The sequence below is a fragment of the Chiloscyllium plagiosum genome, unplaced genomic scaffold, assembly GCF_037043375.1.
Source record: "Chiloscyllium plagiosum isolate Xiang-an unplaced genomic scaffold, Cpla_swu_hap1 HiC_scaffold_10, whole genome shotgun sequence".
NCBI lineage: Eukaryota > Metazoa > Chordata > Chondrichthyes > Orectolobiformes > Hemiscylliidae > Chiloscyllium > Chiloscyllium plagiosum.
The window spans coordinates 94,855,469-94,880,781 of NW_028270148.1; the positions used below are offsets into that span (position 1 = coordinate 94,855,469).

The following is a 25,313-nucleotide window of genomic DNA, read 5'->3' on the forward strand; positions in this document are numbered from 1 at the left end:
AAGGTAAAGATATGTGGCATCTAGGCAAGAAACTCAGCAAAACACTTGATATAACTTGCACTTCCCGAAAAAACGATATGGACTTATATTTTTGCAGAAGTTATATTCTCATTGTCCATTGAGTAACTGAACTGTTGATCCATTTGGTCAATGTATCCACCATGTTTATTTCAGGTCAAGTGTAAAATTGTTTTTTTTTATTGTTTACACTATTTACATATTTTCAGGTAAACTTTTGCGTGATCTTTTTGATTACCGTTGCAGCTAACCTAGTCGCAATTGTGACACTATCGGGAAGGAAGTGTGGTCTTTCTAAAGGTGTCAACTTGTACCTGATTGCTATGGCTGGAGCAGATCTGCTGATTGTCCTTATTCAGGTCATACTGGACAAGATGAATCGCTCATATCTACGCATTGTATTCTTCTCCTACCCTCCTGGTTGTAGCATCAGAGACGTCATTGGTTCCACAGCTGTAAGTAGCTCAGTCTGGCTCACAGTCACCTTCACCTTTGACTGGATGGTGGCTATTTGTTTCCAGAAACTGAAGAGAAAATTCTGCACTGAGAGAAATGCAGCTGTCATTATCACAACTGTCAGTTTACTGAGTTTATTGAACAAAATCCCATTGTATTTTAAATATGAACCATACTATTGCAAAATAACCTATGAATATTTCTACGATCCTGTGTGGACAGCTTTTAACTGGGGAGATCGTATTTTAACTCCAGTGCTCCCTTTCTTCCTGGTCCTGCTGCTCAATGCTATCACCGACAGACACATCCTTCTGGCTAGTGCAGTCCGCAGGAAGCTGAGAGGACAACAAAATGGAGATAAGCCGAATGATCCAGAAATGAAGAATCGAAGAAGATCCATCAGTTTGCTCTTTGCCATTTCGGGCAGTTTTATCCTGTTATGGATCACTCGTGTCATAACTCTCACGATTCAGTGAATTACTGGGTGGTATAGTAGAGCACCAGCTGGATATTGGGTGGGAGATCGCATGGGGACAATGTTTCAGTTATCCAGCTCCTGCACCAACACATTTATTTACGCAGTCACACAGAGGAAGCTCAGAGAGGAGATGCTGAATACTGTGAAATATCCCTTCATCACCATCCAGAATTCCATTAAACGATGGGAACAAAGCTGGTCAATGTAAGCACGGTCCGGAAAGGAATATTATTGTTCATCTCCAGCTCAGCTGCTGTTGAGGCAGCACGTGCAAAGAGATTTGAAAATGAGAATCAGATTGTTCCTCAAGTTGAATAAATTATTTAACACAAGTGTGATCTTAGGGCATCTGCTCCTGGTCAGTGAAGGTCCATTAACACTTGGCCCATTCACATTTGGGGAACATAATGTAAATTTTCACTTCATTTTTAAATCATGTTTCTCGTGCAATACGTGTCACATTGTCTTAATTTGTAATTATACAAGAGCAATTGAATTGGAGATTGTATTTATGAATGCCATTAACATGATTTAGAAGGGATAATAATAACAGAATCATCACCTACAACTGGCTCTCTGACTGGTGAGTGACGGTATCCTGCAATACACAATAGTAAAATCTTAGCTCTGATTACAGCTGTAGATCCCCATAACTCTATGAGTTTTTAAATCGTTGTGGGAAAGGATAGGCCTTGTTTCAAAGTTACAGTTCTAAATTGGTGTAAGTCAATGTTGATGGTACAAGACAGAAACTTTCAAAAGCTGATTGGTGTAGACTGTTCTCAGGTAAAGGACAATCTGGCAAGTGAGAGGCTCAAAGTTGAGATACTGAGAGTTCAGAAACAGTCTGATCGTGTTAGAGTGAAGGGTAAGGCTGGCAGCAGTAGGGAACACGGGATGAATAGGGGCATCGAGAGTCTGGTCAAGAATGTGAAGGAGGCATGTATCAGGTAGAGACAACTGGGATCAAGTCAGCCTTGAAGTGTATAAGGGGTGCAGGGGCATTCTTAAGAGGGACGTCAGGAGCACAAAAAGGGGAAATGAAATAACCTTGAAGATAAGGTTAAAATTATCCAAACATTTTCAATAAGAATATTAAGGGTTAAAGAGCAAATAGTGTGGTAATGGAGCCCCTTAAAGATCAAGTACAGGAGGTGGCAGAGTCACCTAATGAATATTTTGTTTCAGTGGTTATTGTGGAGAAAGACATGGAGCTTGAGAACTTGGGAAAATAAATATAGATGTGTTGAAAACAGTTCACATTACAGAAGAGGCAGTGCTGGAGGTCTGAAAAGGTTCAAAGGTGAATAAAACTCCAGGACTTGATCAAGAGTGTCATTTTCTAAATGGGGAGAAAAGTCAAAAGTCTGAAGTGCAAAGAGACTTGGGAGTTTTTGTCCAGGATTCTCTCGGGGTAAACTTGCAGGTTGTGATGATGGCATTTATTTTGAGAGGACTTGAATATAAAAACAGGGATGTACTTCTGAGGCTCTATAAAGTTCTGGTCAAATAACATTTGGAATATCGTGTGCAGTTTTGGGCCCCATATCTCAGGAAGGATATACTGGCCCTGGAGCGTGTTCAGAGGAGGTTCATGAGAATGGTGCCAGGAATGAAAAGCTTAACATATGAGGAACATTTGAGGACACTGGGTCAATACTCAATGGAGCTTAGAAGGATGATGGGGAGTCTAATTGAAACTTACAGCATACTGAATGTCCTGGACAGAGTAGGTGTTGGGAAGATGTTTCCATTGGGAGGAGAGATTCAGACATGAGGGCACAGCCTTAGAGTCTCTCCAGCATCCTGTGTTTGTTTCAGATTTTCGGCATCTGCAGTGTTTTGCTGTTATTGAAATAAATGTCAGCTGTTATTGAATCACAAACTCACAATGTTTAAATTTATCATCATGCACTTCATGCATCTACTTCCACAAAGCCAACAGTATCGCTTGTTTGACAGTCTCGAATATGGTTTTGATTGCTGTGCCCATCTTTAGCGCAGTCAGTCCACAAAACAAGACAACAGAAAGACAGTGATGACAGGGGGAGAATGATGGACAGGAGATTGAAGGGCCTACCAGGAAGGTGAACGGAAATATATGTTTTTCATAGATATTTGGTCAACCCGTCTTGCCGTGGAAGGTTAGGTTTGTACAAATAGACTATGTTCGACTTCCATAAGTTCTCAAAAAGAAAGAAGTTGAGCAGAACCAAATTAACGTGTTGAATCGGATTGTTAGATCATAGTTACTCCAACAGCAAGTTGCCCCGGAGCCTGGAGCAGATTGGAGTCAGTCAGACAGTCACATCTGATGAAGTGGAAGTTTCAGGAGACAGTCAAGGCCAAGTCAATCGTTGTTGGAGAAACCGTCTCAGAATCAGGCTCATCTAGGCCAAGGAACTCCCCCCTAATTCAGAAAGTTTGGATTCAAGAAAGGTATTATTCTCTTAGAAACAGGAATCCCATGGTTCAGTTAGATTTGTGAATAAACAAAAGAGCTCTGTGTGTTGAACGGAATGTTGAACATTCTGCAACTTTTTCATGAAGTGATATTTTGGAAAACTTTAAAGATTAACAAAGGTTGATGAAAATGTAAGTATTAAAGAAAACAAACACAACATTTTAAAAAAGCAAAAACATCTACAAATATAAAAAGGGAAGAGAGTAGCTAAAGTGATTGTTGGTCCCTTGGAGGGTGAGGCTGGGGAGTTAATCCTGGGGAAAACAGAAATGGCAGAGACACTAAGTTAATATTTTGCTTCACCTTCCACTGTGGAGGACACTAGAGCCATTTCAATAGTAACAGGTAATGCAGAGGTTATAGACAGGGAGGGACTTAGAACAGTCACCATCACGAGGGAAACAGTAATGAGCAAAATATTGGGATTGAAGCCAGACAAATCCCCAGGGCCTGAAGGGATCCTCCTTGGGTCTGAAAGGAAGTGGCAGCAGAGATCGTGGATCCACTGCTTATAATTTTCCAAAATTCCCTGGATGCAGGCAAAGTTTCAGTGGGTTGGAAAATGCTACTAGAGCGCCTTTATTCACAATAGGAGGTAGGCAGAAAGTAGCTAACTATAGAGCAATTAGTTTAACATGTGCAGCTGAGTAATTGTTAGAATCCATTATAAAGGAAGTAATAACAGGACATTTGGAAAGTTGAAATACAATCTATTACAGTCAGCATGGTTTTATGAAGAGTAAACTATGTTTGACTAATTTGCTCGAGTTCTTTGAAGATGTAACAAGCAAAGTGGAGAATGGGGATCCTGTCGGTATCTGGGCTTCCAGAAGGCAATTTGATACAGTGCCACACAAAAGGTTAATACACAAGGTAAGATCACATGGGGTTAGGGGTAATTTATTCGCTCACACAGAGGATTGGCTCACCAACAGAAAGCTGAGACTCCAGATAAATGGGTCTTTTTCTGGTTAGCAAGATGCCCCAGGATCTGGATTAGAGGTGCTGGAAAAGCACAGCAGTTCAGGCAGCATCCGAGGAGCAGTAAAATCAGGATGCTGCCTGAACTGCTGTGCTTTTCCAGCACCTCTAATCCAGAATCTGGTTTCCAGCATCTGCAGTCATTGCTTTTACCAAGATGCCCCAGGATTCAGTCCTCAGACTCCAACTGTGTACAATCCATACTAATGACTTGGATGTTGGGACAGAAAGTACTCGATCTAAATTTTCAGATGGCACTAAAATAAGTAAGAAAGTAATTTGCAAGGAAGAAATAAGGAATTTATAATTGGATATGAATAGTTTTGGTGAGTGAGCCAAAGTTTTGGCAGAAGAGGTTTAATGTGGATAAGTGTGAAGATATTCAATTTGGTCAGAAGAATAGAAAGTCAACCTATTATCTAAATGGTGAGAAACTTTAGAGAGTTTCAGTGCAGAGGGATCTTGGTGTCCTTGTGCATGAATCTCAAGGAATTAATATGCGGTACAGCAGGTAATAAGGAAGGCAAATAGAATTTTGGCATTTATTGCTAAAGGTATAGAGTATCAAAGTAGGGAAGTATTGCTGCAACAATACAAGACGGAGGGGACGGTGGCTCAGTGGTTAGCACTGCAGCCTCACAGAGCCACGGTCCCAGTTTGATTCCAACCTCGGGCGATCATCTGAGTGGAATTTGCACGTTCTCCCTGTGTCTGCGCTAATTTCCTCCGGGTGCTCCGGTTTCCTCCCACAGTCCAAAGATGTGCAGGTTAGGTGCATTAGTCAGTGGAAATGTAGGATGATACGATAAGGGGATAGGTCTAGTGGGATGTGGGTCGGTGTGGGATTGTTGGGCCAAGTAGCCTGTTTCTGTAGCGTAGGTGTTCTCTTGTCTGTTCTAAGACATTAGTGAGACTGCACCTGGGGTATTGCATAAGTTTTGCCTCTCTTAATTGAGGTAGTTAGAGGTACTTCAGAGGAGATTAACCAGATTGATTCCAAAGATAATGAGATATTGATCAATTTAGACTGACACACGATGGCGATCAGAAGAATGAGAGGAGATTTAATTGCGTTAGATAAGATACTGAAGAGGAGTGACGAAGCTGCTATAGATATTTTGTCTTTGGGGCAATCTCAAACAAGAGCGTTTGGATAAGGGATAGCAGATTTAAATTAAAGATAATGATAAGTTACTCCTCTCAAAGTATCATGAATCTGTGAAATCCACTATGGAAGGCTGGACACTGATTTAAGGAGGAGACAGACACATTTTTAATTGGTAATGGGGTGAAGGGTTACGGGGAGTGAGCAGGGAAGTGTATTGAGTCCGAGATGAGAGCAGCCATGATGGTATTAAATGGCGGAGCAGGCTCAAGGGGCTGCATTGTCTCCTCCTGCTCCGAGCTCTTATGTTCTTAGTGCCCTCTTGTGGCCATTTGTGGATGTACAGAAGCAAGCCAGAATGAATGGATTCAGTGGTGTATTTGAACTTCACATGTTTGTTTTGGTATAACAAAAGGATTAGTTTCACTCAACATAATCACTTTTCCACTTTCTCTTTTAAGGACGTACTCCTTGCAAATCATTTTGCATCACCTCAGTCACTCTCCTAATTAGTTTGAGAATGCAAAAAAACAAACATAAGCTTTTCCTTCATTTCTTGGTGACATTTACTCCAACATTTCGCTGGCACTTGTCCATTTCTTGGTACCAAGTTCATTATGATGTCTTTTAGTGCTACAGCCTCTCATAGTGAACACTAAATATTCCCCCCCCCACCACCACCCCTTTCTCCTTTCCTGTCTCCCTTTCCCTCTGTGACTATTTCCCCCCTTTTCGAATGCAGTGTCTGTGCTTGGAGATGGTGGTCTATGTTTTAAACTGACCCTCAGTGTCAGGTCGAAGAGTGAATTCGAAGCCCGGCCTTGCCGCAGTGACCCTGGGGCTGCTGGGTTTACCACAGGCTGCCTCTTCATTAGCCTGGGCAAGCTCTTCATCCCCAAAATGGGGCTTATGGCTTCCTGCTTCTACCCAATGGACCAGGGGCTGATGGCTCTGACCCCACAGCAGTGTCCCTGGGAGAGGGAGGGGGCAGACCTTGAGGGTATCTCAAATTGGAGCAACCCTCAGACAATTAAGACAGTATTAGACTTGAGGAGGTTAAGGAGGGGTGTATGCTCCATTGGATGGAGCAGAAACACCTCTGGGAGGGTTACTTGGAGAATTCTCCTGTTTGGACCAAGGCACCTCCAGCACTGATACCCTTCCTACCACCCTCACCAAAAGTTACCACAAGGAAGCCATTTCCCTGAAGCTGGTGGGTGCTCACAACATGGTCAGGATTTGCCTCACAGTCTGGAAAATGGCAGCTGGTCATGAGACCACAAGATATAGGAGCAGAATTAGGCAATTCAGCCCATCGAGTCTGTCCCACCATTGCATTATGGTCCTTACACTGGTCTGTAACTGTTACCTTCATTGTACAAATTGATGCCTGTCTCCATGGTGATTGTAGCTGGTCTGGAACCCAGTCATTGGGAAACTTCAATGGTGGTAGCACAGCAATAGGGTGCTACTCCAATGCAGCATCTTCCTACTTTACCAGCCTCACAACCTCCACTCCCACTAATGTCGTGTGAGAGTGAAGTAAGGGGAGACAGTGGCTGATTCTGTGAACACCTGTCTTCAGAGATGATAGTGCCATCAAGAAATTGTCAAGAGTTTGGCTTCTATTCTGGCCAATCAGAAATGGGCTTTGTTTCCTTTTTATTTGATGTGGGGAGTTGAGTGTGTGGCGCCATCTAAAGGACAGTGAGAAGCAGCTGTTAGACACAAGGTTTCTGCCCGTCTTTCACTCAGGTTTGAGCAGGACATCAGGAGCTGTCCTTCCCAATCATGTGACCATCCTTCACTGAGCATGGAATGACTGAGCCAGGAGCTGTCAGCTTCAGGAAGTAAATTATTCAAAGGTTTGTCTTCTGCCAGCCACCTTACAGACCCAGTGGGAGGGGCTCTGTGGAAATATTATCCCAGCCCCACCCTTTTCTGTTTCTCTCTGAGCTTGCTGTTCCTTTATCACCCTCACCATCAATTACTCCCTCCTGTAACTCTGTTACCAACTCATTTTATTCTCTCTCTTTTGAACTGTTTCCTCACAATTCATCTCTCTGTCTTGACTCTGATTTCACTTCCGCTGTTTCCTGTAAGGTCTCAGAACCTTCCCACACATTGCCCTCTTTCTTCCATCTCTCCTCTCTTTTGCTCAAGTTCTGTCTTCTAGTTTGTACATTCCCAACCACCTGTCCCCAGGGGCTCCCCTTAAAATACTTTCATTTTGTTTTCATCTTTAATTTTGTTGTCAGGGAGCACATTCCATCCCTTCAGTGGACGTTGGGTTAAATCTACAGCTCGGAGAAGATTGTACCTAATCAGCACTTCAGACTGAAACCTGCAGCTGTCAATGTTAGCGCCGACAGGAAGGACTACAACAGGAAAACCATCAATTTGACAGAAAACCACAGGCCAACCATATACTTTCAAACAGCGATTTTTATTTGCACATCCGATTTTCAACATCTTTTGGTCAAAATTGCCTCCATTCTCTTTTATATGAGGTGTTTTCCTTCTCTCAAGCTCTCATGGTGACCAAGGTACATTTTGTTTGTGAGACTCTATCGGACAGAGATGGGGGCAGGCTTGGGATGAGAGGGATGTAGCTCAAACATGGGGAGATATATGGGCTTGTGAAATACAGATTAAACCATTCACTTGCAGGAGAGGGACTTGTAACTTGGAACTTAAATGGGAGCTCTCTCTTGTTGTTAGAGTTAGTGCCCAGGAGGAAGTCTGTGCACTTTGATAAATCAGAACTCTCTGTAGAGAATGTTTGGCCATCATTACAACCTGGCCTGTCTTCAGGGTTTATATGAAATTCGATAGTTCTCCCATGATAAGGAGAGGCTCCTGACTCTCACTGCCCCGAGCAGGCCCTGGACTGGGACTGGAGGCTGCCCCTGACTTACTGCACAGGAAACCCCTGAGAGAAAGCTCTCTGCCTTGACTTGCCTGGGCCCTGCTGACAACTCTGACAAGCTTCCTGGCTTTGTGTTTGTGCTCAATGGCAAGGTCAGACAGCAGTGTATGAGCCTGGCTGAGAGAGAAAATGAGCAGAAAATGTGAGCCAAAACAATGGGAGGAGAGATGCCTGAACATCCAGGTTGGCTCCGAGTGAGTAAGTGTTCTGAGAGTAAGTGGAGAGCCTGGAGATGCAGCCTGGGCCAGTCCATGAGCTGGGTGTATGGCCCTGAATGTACAGGGTACTTGCTGCAGTGTTACAATGAGAGTTGTCAGTGCACACCAAGGGGCAGCATTGAAGTGCAGAAGGGTCCTGTAAGTGGACTCGATATATGACATGGGGGGTTTTTGATGCTGGCACATGTTGGATGCCATCGTGGAGGTGGGGAGCATGTGACCGATGCCCATGGATTGTGCCCTGAGATGTTGGTGTCCGGTCTCCAACATGAAGGTCTTTCAGACCAAGCGGTGAGCTGCATCCACGAGGTACTCACTCTAGTTTCCTTGTTGCGTTTTCCCAGAAACTGAGCTTGTTTGTTGAGTTTGGTCAGATGTGAGGCTGAATATTAATGAGCTGAGTTGGGATGCTAACAAGGTGGTGTTTAGCCGTCACTAATGCCCAGCAATTCCCATCTCCCTGCTGCCCAGTGAGCGTTTCCAAACGCCAGTTATCAAAAACATGAAAGGTGGAGCAAGAACATCTTGATGTTTAGACGGGCCTCGCTGCACTGGCCACCTGACTCTGTCACATGACTTGCCATTGCCTCAGTCACAAAGACTCCGACAAAATTCCACTCGAAATTTATTCCCACAAAAACCTGATATGTACATGCATTGAAAAACATTCACTCCCTCATGGGCACACACACACAGACACAGACACACACACACACACGCAGAAACAAGTTCGAGAGAGGAACTATGCATTCATGTTATTAACAGAAATATAAAGGCATATCATGGGTACAATTTAGCTGTGATGTACTTGTGGTAAATTGATTGACTTCTCTCTTGTAGATCTTTGAATGAATGGAATTGCGAAATGTTTGGGTTTCCAGAAGAATCAGGGTGGAGTTTTATAAAGTTTTTTCTCTTGTTGGCGATAAGTTCAGGGCTGTCTCACGCAATGCCTGAGCTGATTGGTTGTCCTGGCTGGGTCCTATTCTTGGTGCTAGAGGAAGGGTCCCTCTAGTTCTGGTGGCTTCAGCAAGACCTTTCCCCAGGTTCGTTCTTGGAATAATCGCCCAAATTTTCCCTGAGTATGACAACCAACAAGAGGAAAAGACATCCTTGACCTTATCCTTATCAATCCACCAACTGCAGATGCATGTGTCCGTGACATTTCCTGTAAGAGTTATTGTCACACAGCCCTTGTGGAGACAAAATCCCAGCTTCACATTGAGCATACCCTCCAGCATTTTGTGTGGCACTATCACCGTGATAAATGAGACAGATTGAGCAATTCAAGCCTGGGTATCCATGAGGTGCTGTGGGCCATCAGTGGAATTGTGCTCCAGCACAATCTGTAACCTCATGGCTCAGCTTGTTCCTCCCTCAACCATGACCGCGAAGCCAGGGGCTCAACCCTGGTTCAATGGAGAGTGCAGGAGGGCATGCCAGGAGCAGCACCAGGCAGCCTGAAAAATGAGATGTCAACCTGGTGAAGCTCCCAACCAGGACAGCTTGCATGCTCAACAGCAAAAGCAACAAGTGATACGCAGGCCTAAGACATCCCAAAACCAATGGATGAGGTCTACACTCTGCAGTTCTGTCACATCCAGTCTGAATGGTGATGGGGAATTAACCAACTCACTGGAGGAGGAGGCTGAACAAGTCCCCCACCCCTCCCCCCCATCCTCAATGATGGAAGAGCCCAGCACGTCAATGTAAATGATAAGGCTGAAGCATTCACAGCAACCTTCAGGCAGAAATGCCGAGTGGATGATGCATCTCAGAGTCCAGCAGCTGTAACCTTGTGTGCCTCACTCTGCCCAAGCACCCTATGATCTGTGTGTCCTTGATTGTTATGACCTGCCTGTACTGCTCGCAAAACAAAACTTTTCACTGGACTTAGGTACATTTGAAAATAATAAATCAAAAAGAAATCAAATCGAATCACAGATACTGATCTTCAGCTAATTTGATTCACTCCCTGTGATACTAAGAAACAGTGGGAGAGACTGGATAATTGATAAATTTCCTGACAATATTCCGGCCATAGTACTGAAGACTTGTGCTCCAGATCTTGCTGCTTCCCCACCCAAGCTGTTCCAGTACAGTCACAACATTAGGAACACTGCAGCAGGCAACTCTCTGCCAAAGCCTGTCCACCATCTACACGGAACATGTCAGGAATGTACGGAATATTCCCCATTTGCCTGGATTGGTGCAGCTTCAGCTACACTCAAGAAGCTCCACACCATCCAGAATAAAGCAGCTGGCTTGATCAGCACCGCACCGAAAAGCATCCACTCCCTCCACGACCGATGCTCAGTAGCAGCAGTGTGTACGAGCTACAAGATGTACTGCAGAGATTCACCAAAGATCCTCAGACAGCACCTTCCAAACATGAAGCCACTTCCGTCTAGAAGGACAAGGGCAGCAGATACACAGAAACTAAACCACCTGCCAGTTCCCCTCCAAGCCACACACCATCCTGACTTGGAACTATCCCCTTCACTGTTGCGGTGTCAAAGTCCTGGAATTCCCTTCCTTAGGGCATTGTGGGTCAACCCTCAGCACATGGACTGCAGCAGGTAAAGATGGCAGCTCCCCATCACCTTCTCAAGAGCAACTAGGGACAGGCAATAAATGCTGGGCCCAGCCAGAGAGACACACATCCCGGGAGTGAATAAAGAAACCTGCACAACCAACAAGATACTTTACAAATGAGTCATTGCTGTAATGTCGCAGTGAATCTGTACACAGTGAGACCTCACATTCAACAATAAGAGAAATGATCAAACAATCTGCTTTCAGTGATGGTGGTTAGAGGATAAATATTACCCAGAAGACCATGGATGACTTCACTGCTTGTCCTCAAAGGAGGGCTGTGGGAAATGTTACACCCAATGAGGAGCGTGGACTGGTGTAGTGTTACCAGCTCATCTGAAGTGGAATTCTGTCAGCCTCAGTCATGTGCTTGATCACATGACCCTGTGATGCAGAGACAAGAATATCAGCACAGAGCCAAGAATATTATTTGTAGTTAGTAGAGACTGAGGAGGACAGAATTGTAATATTCAGTACATTCATGTGAATGCTTTGTAACTTTGTTTCTAGTTAATTTAAAAAAAAAATTGACACAATGAATAATTGCAAGAAATGGAGACATTATTGCAGTTCTCAAATTTTCTCTGAATTTAGACTGAGCCAAGGCATAAACACATGTGTTTGTACAGGAGCTCAGCAGTTGAAACATATCTCCAGCATAGACTGTGATAAGTAAGATATCAGCATAATGATCTGGCTCATAAAACATGTCTGCAATTCGAGAAATCAGGAAAAACATAGTCTATGGCATCCACAGCACAATGAAAGTGCCAGAAATGGCGAACAATAAAGTGATGGTTTTCCTTCGGCTCTGCATCTCTGGATCGTCGCTGTTCTGGGTGTTGCGATGACCTTGCAGTGCTCTGCGGGTTCGATTAGCCATCACAATGTGTCGGACAGTCAGTGCGTTGAGCAGTAAAATAAAAAAGAATGGCTATAGTGGGTTTAAAATGGTATCAAGCCAGTCAAAACTGATCCATCCTGGCTAGATAAAATAGTCTGGTATGAACTGAGTGCCCCACTCCACATTGTTAATTATATAGATTGGCTCAAAAGCAGAGTACAGGGGGATGTTTTTGCCTGAAAACACAACACACACAGTCACTATCACCACAGCTGCAGTCTCCTCCCTGCAATACTTTGCTCTCAACCTCTGGCAACAAATGAGGACAAAACAATCGACAGCGAAAGCGACCGTGAGCCAAACAGAGCAGTCAACAGCTGTGTAGTTGATCATCACATTGATGTTCCTTATTGAGGTGAAGTGTAGAAATGAAAATGGGAAATAGCAGTAAAGCATGTAGTAGATTATCACATTGGAAATAATGACCAGGAGATCAACTGTCGTCATACCCACCAAATAAAGAGAGATCCCTTTGGATAGACCACAGCCTCCACGAAGTTGAAGGACAATTGTCAGGAGGTTGGTTACAAAGAAAAGAGCAGAATCCCCAGATTACTAACACAACATTGCTTGGAAATTACAGCACAACAACAGGTCATTTGGCTGAGTAGGTCTACGTTGAGGTTCACACTGCACACGTGTTTCCTCCCACCGCCTTCATCTTACAATATTGAGATATTATTCCTTTCAGCCCCATGTAGTTACTGAGATTTCCCATCAGCCAAATTCACAAAGGTGGAGAAATATTGCACAGATTGGAAGGAAGCAAATTTCTTTCTCAAAACAGAAACCCTTTACAGAGACGGATTGGGTGGGTGTACCCTCCAACACTTTGCCTTATGTCAGTCTATAATTAAATGGAGGCTGGGTGGGGGTGGGAGGGGCTGCCTCCTTTGAATATTGACTAATTTACAAACACTGAAGCTCATTGTAAGCTCGAATGACCACAATTGTATGGGATCCATTCGCTTTTACTGAGGTTGCACCAATAATAACGGAATGGGGAGAGGGTTTCCAGCAGTGTTATGTCAGGGGCACTGACTAGGTTAAAAATCCATCAAAGATTTTGCAAGCTGAGAGGTTGGATGCTTTTGGTGATGTCTCTGAAGCTCCAGTTTCTGCACAGAATGTGTCCCTCCAGGGGTCAGTGATATCTCTTCATCACCAATCAGTTCAAACTGTGTGACGGGTATTCAATGGCCATAACCTGAAAGGCACCCATGGCTCACGACTCAAACAGGAGTCCACAGGCAGCTGTCCCCATAGGGATTGTAAAAGTGGGAGGAGGTCAAGATAAGAAGTTTCAAGAGGGCAGATAGCCAAGGGCAGGTGGGCTCTGTATAACATGGACATCATGGACCTTGTCCTGTGTAAGGAAACCATTGAGAATAACAGCAGCCTGAAAGGAGAATGTACAATCAGTGCCTGAAGGTTACAAACAGAGGACAAACTCTCTGCAGCATCTGGAGTTCCAATGTGTCCACAGAGTGTGTCCCTCCAGGGAGACAGTGATGTCCCATTGTGACAAATCAGTTCACCAGACAGGAAGACGGTCACAGGATTCAGGAATCTTGCTGGATTCTCAAAACTGGAAGGTGTCATCGCTTACAAGCATGTTGCTGTTGAGGTTTCAGTGAGACAATGAGGGTCATTTGTAAATATTAACGTGACTCACTCCAAAGGGGAGAAAGTGAGGACTGCAGATGCTGGAGATCAGAGCTGAAAATGTGTTGCTGGAAAAGCGCAGCTGGTCAGGCAGCATCCAAGGAATAGGAGAATCGACGTTTCGGGCATAAGCCCTCCTGAAGAAGGGCTTATGCCCGAAAAGTCGATTCTCCTGTTCCTTGGATGCTGCCTGACTTGCTGCGCTTTTCCAGCAACACATTTTCAGCTCATTCCCTAAGGGTCCAATTAGTCAGCAACTATTGACTAAGGCTTCTCCAGATATGTGTGTGTATTCCAGGGAGGGGTCATGATTCATACAACCTTCAACACCACTCAGTTCCATAGTGGGCAATGTACCACAGCCATTGGAGAGATAGATTCTGGGAGGTAAGGGCTGTCTGTTGATGAGATGTGCAGATGTAACAGAGTTGTTGTTATGGGTGATTTCAACTTCCCCAATATTGATTGGAACCTCCTTCGTGCAGATGGTCTGGATGGATCCGATTTTGTCAACCGTGTTCAGGTAGGATTCCTGACTCAATATGTAGATAGGCCGACTGGGGGGAGGCCATATTCAATTCGGTGCTCGGCAACGAGCCAGGCCAGGTGTCAGATCTCTCAGTGGGAGAATATTTCGGTGATAGTGACACCTTTACCATAGCCATGGAGAGGGACAGAAACACACAGTGTGGGAAGGTATTTAATTGGGGGAGGGGAAATTATACTGTTATTAGAAAGGAGCTGTGATGTATGAATTGGGAAAGGTTCAACAGAAATGTGCAGGCTCTTTCAGGAGCACTTGTTCCAAGTGTTGGATAACTTTGTCCCACTGAGCCAGGCAAGGAATAGTAAGGTGAAAGAGCCTGAGATGACAAGAGCAGGGGAGCTTCTCGTCAAAAGGAAGAAGGAAACTTACTTAAGGTTGAGGAAACAAGGATCTGGCACAGCTTCAGGGGATTACAGGGTAGCTCGGAAATAACTCAAAAGTGGACTGAGGAGAGCTGGGAGTGGGGACAAAACAGCCTTGGCAGGTAGGATTATGGAAAATCTGAAGGCGTTCTACACTTATGTGAAAAATAAGAGGATCAGAGAGAGGGTAAGGCCGATCAGGGATAGTGGAGGGAACTTATGCCTGGAGTCCGAAGAGGTAGGGGAGGCCCTAAATGAGTTTATTTCCTTCAGTATTTACTAGAGAGAGGGAACTTGTTGATCACAAGAACACCTTGGACTGGGTTAATAGGCTTAAACAGATTGATATTAAGGAACTGGATGTGCTGGACATTCTGGGAAGCATCAAGATAGATAAGTCCCCACAGCCAGACCAGATATATCCAAGGTTACTACGGGAAGCGAGGAATGAGATCATCTGACGATGATCTTTGCATCCTCACTCTCCATGGGAGTAGTACCGGCTGATTGGAGGGAGGTGAATGTTGTTCCTCTGTTCCAGAGAGGGATTAGGGAAATCTCTGGGAATTACAGAGCAGTCAGTCTTATGTCTGTAGGAAGCAAGGTACTGGAAGGGATTATGAGACAGGATTTATGACCAGGAAATACACAGTTTGTTTAAGGTTAGTCAGCAAGTCTTTGAGGGGGTCAGGTTATGCCTCACAAGCCTTACTGAGTTCTTTGAAGACATGACGAGACAAGTTGACCAAGGTCGAGCAGTGGATATTGTGTAGATGGATTTCAGTAAAGCATTGTTAAGGTTCCCCACAGTTTGGCTTATTCGGAAAGTTAGGAGATATGGGATACAGGGAGATTTGGCTGTCTGGATACAAAATTGGCTGGCCAACAGAAGACACTGAGTGGTAGTGGATGTAAAGTATTCTGCCTGGAGGTCAGTGACCAGTGGTGGCCCACAGGGATCTGTTCTTGGGCCTCTGCTCTTTGTAGTTTTTATAAATGACTTGAATTAAGAAGTGGAAGGGTCACAAAGGTCAGTGGCATTGTAGATAGTGCCGAGGGCTGTTGCAGGGTCCAACACTGACATTGACAGGATCCAGAACTGGGCTGAGAAGTGGCAGATGGTGTTCAACCTGGACAAATGTGAAGTGAATCATTTGGAAGGTCAAATTTGAATGCTGAATACAGAGTTAAAGACAAGATTCTCAGCAGTGTCAAGGAGCAGTGGGATCTTAGGGTCCCTGTACATAGATCTCTCAAAGTTACTACCCACATTGTTGGGGTTATGAAGAAGGCAAATGGTGTTCTGGCTTACATTAAAAGGGGGATTGAGTTTAAGAGCCACAGGGTTTTGCTGCAGCTGTATAAAACCCTGGTTAGACCACACTTGGAATATTGTGTCCAGTTCTCATTGCCTCATTATAGAAAGGATGTAGATGCTTTAGAGAGGATGGAAAGGAGATTTACCAGGATGCTGCCTGGATTGGAAGGCTTGTCTTAGAGGGTGAGTGATCTCGGGCTTTTTCCACTGGAGAGAAGAAAGAAGGGAGATGACTTGAAAAAGGTATAAAAGGTAACGAGAAGCATAGACAGGGTAGATAGCCAGAGACTTTTCCCCAGGACAAAAATGGATGTTATGAGGGGGTCATAATTTTCTGGTGATTCGAGGAAGGTATGGGCAGTTGTCAGAGGTAGGTTCTTTATGCAGAGAGCGGTGGGTGCATGGTAGTAGAGTCAAAGATATCAGGGACATTTAAGTGACTGTTGGACAAGCACATGGATGGCAGTAAAATGAGAGCTGTGTAGGTCAGGTTGATCTTCGATTAAGATAAATGCTCGGCACCACATCATGGGCCAAGGGGCCTGTATTGTGCTGTTCTGTTCTATGTTCTAAGGCTGGTCACCCCAGTGAGACACAGGAGATCAGATGTTGAGTGACGTTTCAATAAGATTCACACAAGCACCAAGGCGATCTGTCAAAAGAAATGACATCCCGCTCAACTCCTCAATGTCACCTCAAGCTATGACCAGTGACAGGACCATTGTGTATATGGCAAAGGTAAGGCATGTACTGAAAAGGATGCTGGGATACACACTATCAACAAGCCCTGGTTAGTAAACCCTCAACACAACATCCATCCCTAAGACCAGCCAAATGAACAATAGCAATAACTACACATCCATCCTCATGTGCATGTATTTAATGAAGGTTATCAGCAATACCATTCCTGTAAAGAATCATAAAGTATTCCCCGTGTTCTCCCATATGGTCTCAGTGTGATTTCTTACATTGTTCCTGCCTGCTGCACTGTAGCCTTCCCCATGTGCTGCCAGTTGTCCTGGAGGCAGGCGGCTGAATCTAATCTCCTTTTGTCTGGAATGGCCTTGGGGGTGGTCCTCTGTTTGGCTGAGTCTGTCTGGACCCTGACATGGTGAAGCTCTCCTGCACAGTGTCAGGGGCCTCCTTCATCACCATGGCTCTCTGAAGCATTGGTGTCAGTGGCAGAGGGGAGAGGAGTAACTGTCCCCATCAGGAGTGCCCTGACAGGTACTTCCCGATGGTGACTGCTCCTCCCCATGTCCCACTCTGAGGCTCACTTGGCCCTCCATACTTTCCTGACAGAGGGACAATGGCCCAACGATGATGTCAGATATCTCCATCCTCTTTTCTCTTGCACACTCAGTTCAATGACAATACAATGGATCACTCAAATTCAAACAAAATCCGTCACCAAAACCTCACCCTAATGTGAAACTTTAATCTACCCTCAAAGGCAACCATAATCCCAACTCTCACCCTTATTCTGACCCTCACCGAAATCTAACTGATCCCCAAAACAACCCAAACAGTAAACCTATTTAATGATGAATCCAGCCCCATTTGTGATCACTTAAGACGAAACATGCATGAAACTAGTTGAACAGAGTTACAAATATCTCCATTTCAGAGGAGATCATAGAATTTGGCTATTCCACCATCCAGTCCTCATCCAGCCTCTGAAAAGCATCCCACGCAGTTCCACCACCGTCCCCCCACCATATCCCTGTAACCCGACAGTTCCCATGGCTCATCCACCTTGGCTGCACATCCTGGGTATTATGGGCAATTTCCCTTGGCCAAACCACCGAACTTGCACATCTTTAGACCGTGGGAGGGAATTGGATCACCTGGATAAATCTCAGGCTGATACGGGGAGAACGTGCAAACTCTGCACAGAACCCGGGTTCCTGGCACTGTGAGGCAGCATTGCAAAACACTGAGCCACCGTGCTGCCGAGATGCCAACATTTTCCCTCGGTTGAAGATCATTTGGGTATGTGAGCACGTGGACCGGGCACTATCCCATTGACCTGCCTGATCCCACTGACCAACATCAAATCCAGGCCCATGTCCCAGCAACAGACCCAGACACATGGCAATAAAAACCCAGTCGGAGAGAGCTTTGGGATCCTGAAATCTGAAAGTACCTGTTCCTCCCAGACAAGGACCATTTAGCACACGTCAGGTCACAGATTCCTCATGTCCTCATGGAACAAAACTAAAATTCACAAATTACAGCATGAGCTGTTTCTTGTAGGAACACCTGAAACTGGATCCAGCATGAGGAGAGAAAGAGGGAGGGTTTATACACTGAGAGATATATCAGGGGAAAGAACAGAGTGAAAGTGGGATTGAAAAGATAACACAACCTGCTTCACCTTCTTACCAGGAACTCCGAAGATTGCGAGGAAATGGTAGTAAGTGAAAGCTATCTGTTCAATTGTTGGTAATTCCATTTTCAGAGAGAGAGGGGGGTGGATATCAATTGTTGTTGACAGATCTGAATCATTAGACATTCATCTGTTATATAAAGCAACTAAATCTCCCCTGTGGTTTTGTGCGGTTGCAGAGAGAGTGAAATTATTTTGCAGTCTTTGAACAAACAGTCACAGTTAATTTTAATAGATATTACACAATACAATCTTTACCTACACTGGAAGATTGAAGGAGAACAATTGGGCCAGGTCCATCTCAGGGCTCCTTGCTCGCTCTCTTAGTGCTCTCTACACAGATGCTCACACCATCCCTGCCTTGCCTTGCCTTTCTCACTTTGCCTCCTCAACTATACAGTCACAGAGTGATGGAGCTGTCCAGCACGGAAACAGACCCTTTGCTTCAACCCGTTCATGCTGACCAGACATCCCAACCTAATCTAGAGCCATTTGCCAGCACTTGGCCCATATCCTTGTAAACCTTTCCTATTCATGTACCCATCCACATGCCTTTTAAATGCTGTAATTGTACTAGCCTTCACCACTTCTTCTGGCAGCTCATTCCATACATGCACCACTCTCTGCGTGAAAGATTTGACCCTTAGGTCCTTTTTATATCTTTCCCCTCTGACCCCAAACCTATGCCCTCTAGTTGTGGACTCCCCCACTCCTGGCAAAAGACTTTGTCTATTTATCCTATCCATGCCCATCATAATTTTACAAACCTCTTTCAGGTCACCCCTCAGCCTCCGATGCTCCAGGGAAAGCAATCCCAGCCTGTTCAATCTCTCCCGATAGCTTAAATCCTCCAACCCTGGCAACATTCTTGTAAATCTTTTCTGAACCTTTACAAGTTTCACAACATCCTTTCTGATAGGAAAGAGTCCAGAATTGCATGCAATATTCCAAAAGTCGCCTAACCAATGTCCTGTACAGCTGCAATATGATCTCCCAACTCCGAAACTCAATACTCTGATCAATAAAGGAAAGCATACCAAATGCCTTCTTCACTATCCTATCTACCTGTGATTCTACTTTCAAGGAACTATGAACCTGCACTCCAAGATCTCTTTGTTTTGAACTTCAACTTTTTGATCAGGTTTATCCTTTACCATCACTATTTTAAAACTAATAGAATTATAATCACTGGCTCCAAAGTGTTCCCCCCACTGACACCTCTGTCACTTGCCCTGCCTCATTTCTCCAGAGAAGGTCAAATGTTGCTCTTTCTGTCGTCGGTACATCCGCATACTGAATCAGAAAATGATCTTGTGCACACCTAACAAATTCCTCTCCCTTCAAGCCCTTAACACTACAGCAGTCCCAGTCTCTATTTGGAAAGTGAAACACCTGTTCGATTATCAACGTATTAATCTTACAGACAACTGAGATCTTCTCACAAATTTGCTTCTCAATTTCCCAATGACTGTTGTGGAGGGTTTGTTGTGCAATCCCCCCACAATCGGTGATCGTCTCTTTCTTATTTCTCATTTTCACCCAAATAAATTCCCTGGGGCTACTCTCTGGAATATCTTCCTTCAGTACAGCTGTAATGTTATCCCTCATCATAAATGCCACACTCCCTCCACTCTTGCCCCCCTTTCTATCCTTCCGATAGCAGCTATACCCTGGAGCATGAAGCTGCCAGTCCTGTCCTTCCCTGAGCCATGTCTCTGGAATTGCTATGACATCCCAGTCCCATGTTTGTAACCTTACCCTGCATTACCTATCAGGCCTCCTGCACTGAAATAAAAACAGTTTAATTTCTCAGTCCTACCTCATTCTCTGCTTTGTTCCTGCCTGCCCTGACTGTTTGATTTTCTCCTTTTCCAAACTGTGCCAGTCTCAGGCTGATCGCTTTTTGCACTACCTTCCTGGGTCCCACCTCTCCCCCACCCAAATACCAGTTTAAATCCTCCTGAGCACCTCCAGCAAATCTCCCCACCAGTATATCAGCCCCATTTCAATTCATGAGTAACCCGTCATTCTTATACTAGTCACTTCTATCCCAAAAGAGATTCCAAAGATCCAAAAACGTGAACCCTTATCCCTGCACCAGCTCCTCAACCACACATTCATCTGCTCTATTCTCCTATTCCTATTCACACCAGCACGTGGCAACAGGAGTAATCCAGATATTACTTTCTTCAACGGCCTCCTGCCTAATTTCCTGTATTCTCCCTTCAGACCCTTATCCTTTTCACTTCCTATGTCATTGGTTCCAATGTACACAATGATCACCTGCTGGTTCCTCTTCCCTTTAAGAAAATTGTGCACCCACTTTGACACATCCTTGACCCTGGCACTGGGGAGGCAATACACTATTCTGATGTCTTGTTATCGGCAGAAGCGTTTGTCTGTTTCTCTTACCAGAGATTCGCTTAAAGGCTCACAATATTTCTGTCATGTCTTCCCTTTGGTGCAGACACAAAGCCAGACAGTTTGTCATGGTTTCCAGCCGTCATCAGCCAAGGGAGCGGACATGTTGCTGTGCAGCACCGCACTACATCGATCTTACACCCGCACCATGTGATGACAGTGTCCAGTTTGTATGAATGGTGTCATCCACAGTGGACCTCACTCTTTCTCTCTCTGAACAGACATGAACTGAGTCCTTTGGTGAAGAAACACACAATGTTTTTGACTTTCTTGCTTCTGGAAGCCTCTCAGCTGGGTCAAAGACTTAAACATTCTTTATCAGCTCGCACAGACATCATGGAACTAACTCAAAGCTCACAACCTCTAATCTACCTTCAACTGAACCAAATCTCTACAGTTTTAGACATTAGTATTATCCAAAATAGAGTCAGCTCTAACAATGTGTCTTCACAAACATACAAATATATAGATATTGCTTTATTCACAGCAAACTTTGTTTTACCCGGTGCCATGTGACTGACACTCTCGATAAAACAGTGACAAGTATATCCCTGAAATACTGAAATATCATCACAATCTCCGCAATGTCCAAGAGTGAGAGTGAGATGGCTCACTGCCAGTGAGTCTTATTTAATGCAATGTTGCAAAGGGTAGCACCAACAGCAACAGCCGTGCCACCCACTTTCATCTCCCTTAATACCTCTTCACTCTCACTCCAGGAAGAGAACAGCCCAAACAGGACAGAAAGATTCAAGGCGGGAGGCAGGCTGCCTGCCATTCGATAGCTCTCCCATGATAAGGAGAGGCTCCTGACTCTGACTGCCCTGAGCAGGCCCTGGACTGGTACTGGAGGCTGCCCCTGACTTACTGCACAGGGAATCCCTGAGAGAAAGCTCTCTGCCTTGACTTGCCTGGGGCCTGCTGACAACTCTGACAAGCTTCCTGGCTTTGTGTCTGTGCTCAATGGCAAGGTCAGACAGCAGTGTATGAGCCTGGCTGAGAGAGAAAATGAGCAGAAAATGTGAGCCAAAGCAATGGGAGGAGGGATACTTAAGCATCCAGGTCAGCTCCAAGTGAGTACGTGCTCTGAGAGTAAGTGGAGAGCCTGGAGATGCAGCCTGGTCCAGTCGATGAGCTGGGTGTGTGGCCCTGAATGGACAGGGTCCTTGCTGCAGCGTTACAATGAGAGTTGTCAGTGCACACCAAGGGGCAGCATTGAAGTGCAGAAGGGACCTGTAAGTGGGCTCTATATATGACATGGGGAGTTTTGAGGCTGGCATGTGTTGGATGCCAATGTCTGTGGAGGTGGGGAGCATGTGACTAATGCCCATGGACTGTGCCCTGAGATGTTGGTGTCTGGTCTCCAACATGAAGGTCTTTAGAGTTAGCGGTGAGCTGCATCCACGACTGGATGAGATTGTGATGTTTGTGTGGTTTGAAGTAGATTCGATAGTCTGCAGAATGGAAGATCTCAAAGTAAATGCTGTTTACAGCACTTTAGAAGTCAGGGTGTCTCCATAAAGCCTCTGAAGACAGGACTGCACCTTGACCCACCTCATGATGTCAGAAATGTACACCACTTCATTCAGGGTCCTATTATGGAGAATTGAAGAAGCCATATCCACATGACCATGATTCGGAATATTGAACATTTTGTTTGAATGCCTGGTCTTGGGGATATAAAACACCTTGTGAATCTAATTGGCTAAACCAAATACTCAAAATTTTGGAAATAGCCCAAATCCCAATATTTCCAAAGTACTCAAACTTTCCGTCGTGGCAATATGGCACAACTTTCTTGAAACTGTCAAACTTTTAGCTGAAATGTCACGAAGCTTGTTCTAATTCCCATGAAGAGCAAAGCTGGGAATATCTGGGAAATGGGGCAGTTGCAACACAGACTGATTAATGGGAAATTGCTGAGCTGGGGGTTCACTCCAAAGGGAGAGAAAAAGCTTTCACCAAGACCCAACTCAGTGGATCATAAATAATCAGAAGCACCAGAGTCCACCACTTCCTCTGGCAGCTCATTCCACACACGCACCATCCTCGGTCCCTTTCATATCTTTCCCCTTTCAACTTAAACCTATGCCTTCTAGTTTTGGACTCCCACAATGCCAGGGAAAAGACCTTGTCGAATGACCCTATTCTTCCCCGTTTTGATTTGAAAAACCTCAAAAGGTCACCCCACAGCCCCATTCAAGATTGTTACTGTCCAGTTGTTTTTCAAATCAACTTGTCAAAGATATTATTACACCCCTCTGGAGCAAGTGGGACTTGAGCCCAGTCCTCCTGGTTCAGAGATAGGGACATTACTACTGCACCACAAGAGTCCCTGGTTACTGTTGCTTGCCATTTGTCAGACAAATTTAAATCCTGTCAAGATCTTGCTGTGTGTGTTCAGGAGCTGTTTTCCTATCTGAGGAACTGAACAATGAGAAGCTTGAACAGACGTCCTGATGCAGAGATGGGAATATTCCCAATGAGCTAAGACTTGACACACAAACAAGTTTGAGTTTAAAGGCAGGATTCATATTGTTTTCATTGTTTGACATATTGAATAATTGAAACAATGAATACATAATTATGTTAATCAAATTTTCTCTGAATCTGATAAATTTACTTGATTTCCTTGAGAGGTAAAGAAGCAGGAGGGGTAAAGAGGAGCTAGTCGAGGTAATACACCTGGGGTTCGAAAAGGCATTTGATAAGGCTCCCACCATCTGCAACAAGAGAGAGTCTAACTATCGGCCCTTGACCTTCAATGGCATTGCCTTCAGTGAAACCACTGTCAATGTTCTGGAATGTACATTGACCAGAATCTGAACTGGACCAGCGATGTAAGTACAGTGGCAACAAGAGCAGGTCAGAGGCAAGGAATCCTGCTCATAATTCACCTCCTGATTCCCCAAAGCCAGGTCACCATCTACAACACACAGGTGAGGAGTGTGATGGAACACTCTCCTCTTGCCTTGATGACTGCAGCTCCAGAAGCTTGATACCATCCAGTACAGAGAAGCCCATTCGATTGGCTCAACATCCACAAGCATCCACTCTCCCCACCACCGACTCAGTAACAGTAATGTACACCAGCTCGAAGATGAAGTGCAGAATTTCTCCAAGGTTCCTCAGACAGCACCTTCCAAACCCAGGACCACTGCCATCTGAAAGGACAAGAACAGCAGATACATGGGAACACCACCACCTACAAGGTCCCCTCCAAAATACTTACCATCTTGACTTGGAAATATATCACCGTTCCTTCAGTGTCGCTGGGTCAAATTCCTACAACTCCCTCCCTAATGGCCGAAATGTAGCAAATGGACTGCAGCAGTTTAAGAAAGTGGCTCATCATCACCTTCTCAAAGACAACTAGGGATGGGCAGTAAATGCTGGTCCAGCCAGTGATGCCCACATCCCCTGAATGAACTGTAAAAAAGAGGCGAATAGATAAGAGAAGTGCCTGTGGAAGCATTGATAGAGGATTGACTAACTAATAGATAACGGAGAGTTGGGATAAGGGAGACAATTTTCAGAGGGCAACCTGTAACTAGTGGAGTGCCACGTGGATCAGTGCTGGGATCAATGACTTGGATGAAGAAGGTGGATGTGCTGTAGCCAAGTTTGAGGAAAACACAAAATCAGTGGGAAGGCAAGTTCATTAGAATCACACAAAGAGTCTGCAGAGGGACATAGATGGGTTAAGCAAGTAAGCAAAAAATATGGTAGATGGACAATAACCCGGCCCAAGTGTTCTCCTTCAATCTCCCGGTGAAGGTGAGGATTGTATTGTGTAATATCTATTAAAATTAACTGTGATTGTTTGTTCAAAGACTGCAAAATAATTTCAATCTCTCTGCAGCCGCACAAAATCACAGGGGAGATTTAGTTGCTTTATATAACAGATGAATGTCTGATGATTCAGATCTGTCAACAACAATTGATATCGCCCTCTCTCTGAAAATGGAATTACCAACAATTGAACAGATAGCTTTCACTTACTACCATTTCCTCACAATCTTCGGAGTTCCTGGTAAGAAGCTGAAGCAGGTTGTGTTATCTTTTCAATCCCACTTTGACTCTGTTCTTTCCCCTGATATATCTCTCAGTGTTTAAACCCTCCCTCTTTCTCTCCTCATGCTGGATCCAGTTTCAGGTGTTCCTACAGGAAACAGCTCATGCTGTAATCTGTGAATTTTAGTTTAGTTCCATTAGGACATGAGGAATCTGTGACCTGACGTGTGCTAAATGGTCCTTGTCTGGGAGGAACAGGTACTTTCAGATTTCTGGATCCCAAAGCTCTCTCCGACTGGGTTTTTATTGCCATGTGTCTGGGTCTGTTGCTGGGACATGGGTCTGGATTTGATGTTGGTCAGTGGGATCAGGCAGGTCGATGGGATAGTACCCGGTCCACGTGCTCACACACCCGAACGATCTTCACAGTGGAACCAAGAGCTGATCAC

General features: G+C 44.7%; 1 protein-coding gene across 1 annotated transcript; it reads left to right on the forward strand.

The window, feature by feature from the left end:
• The first annotated feature begins 341 nt into the window (after window positions 1–341).
• LOC148149024 (putative G protein-coupled receptor 139) lies at window positions 342–950 on the forward strand. The gene has a single exon (XM_087991739.1). It carries the CDS (start codon window positions 342–344, stop codon window positions 948–950), a length of 609 nt encoding a protein of 202 aa, XP_087847865.1.
• The last annotated feature ends 24,363 nt before the right edge of the window (window positions 951–25,313 follow it).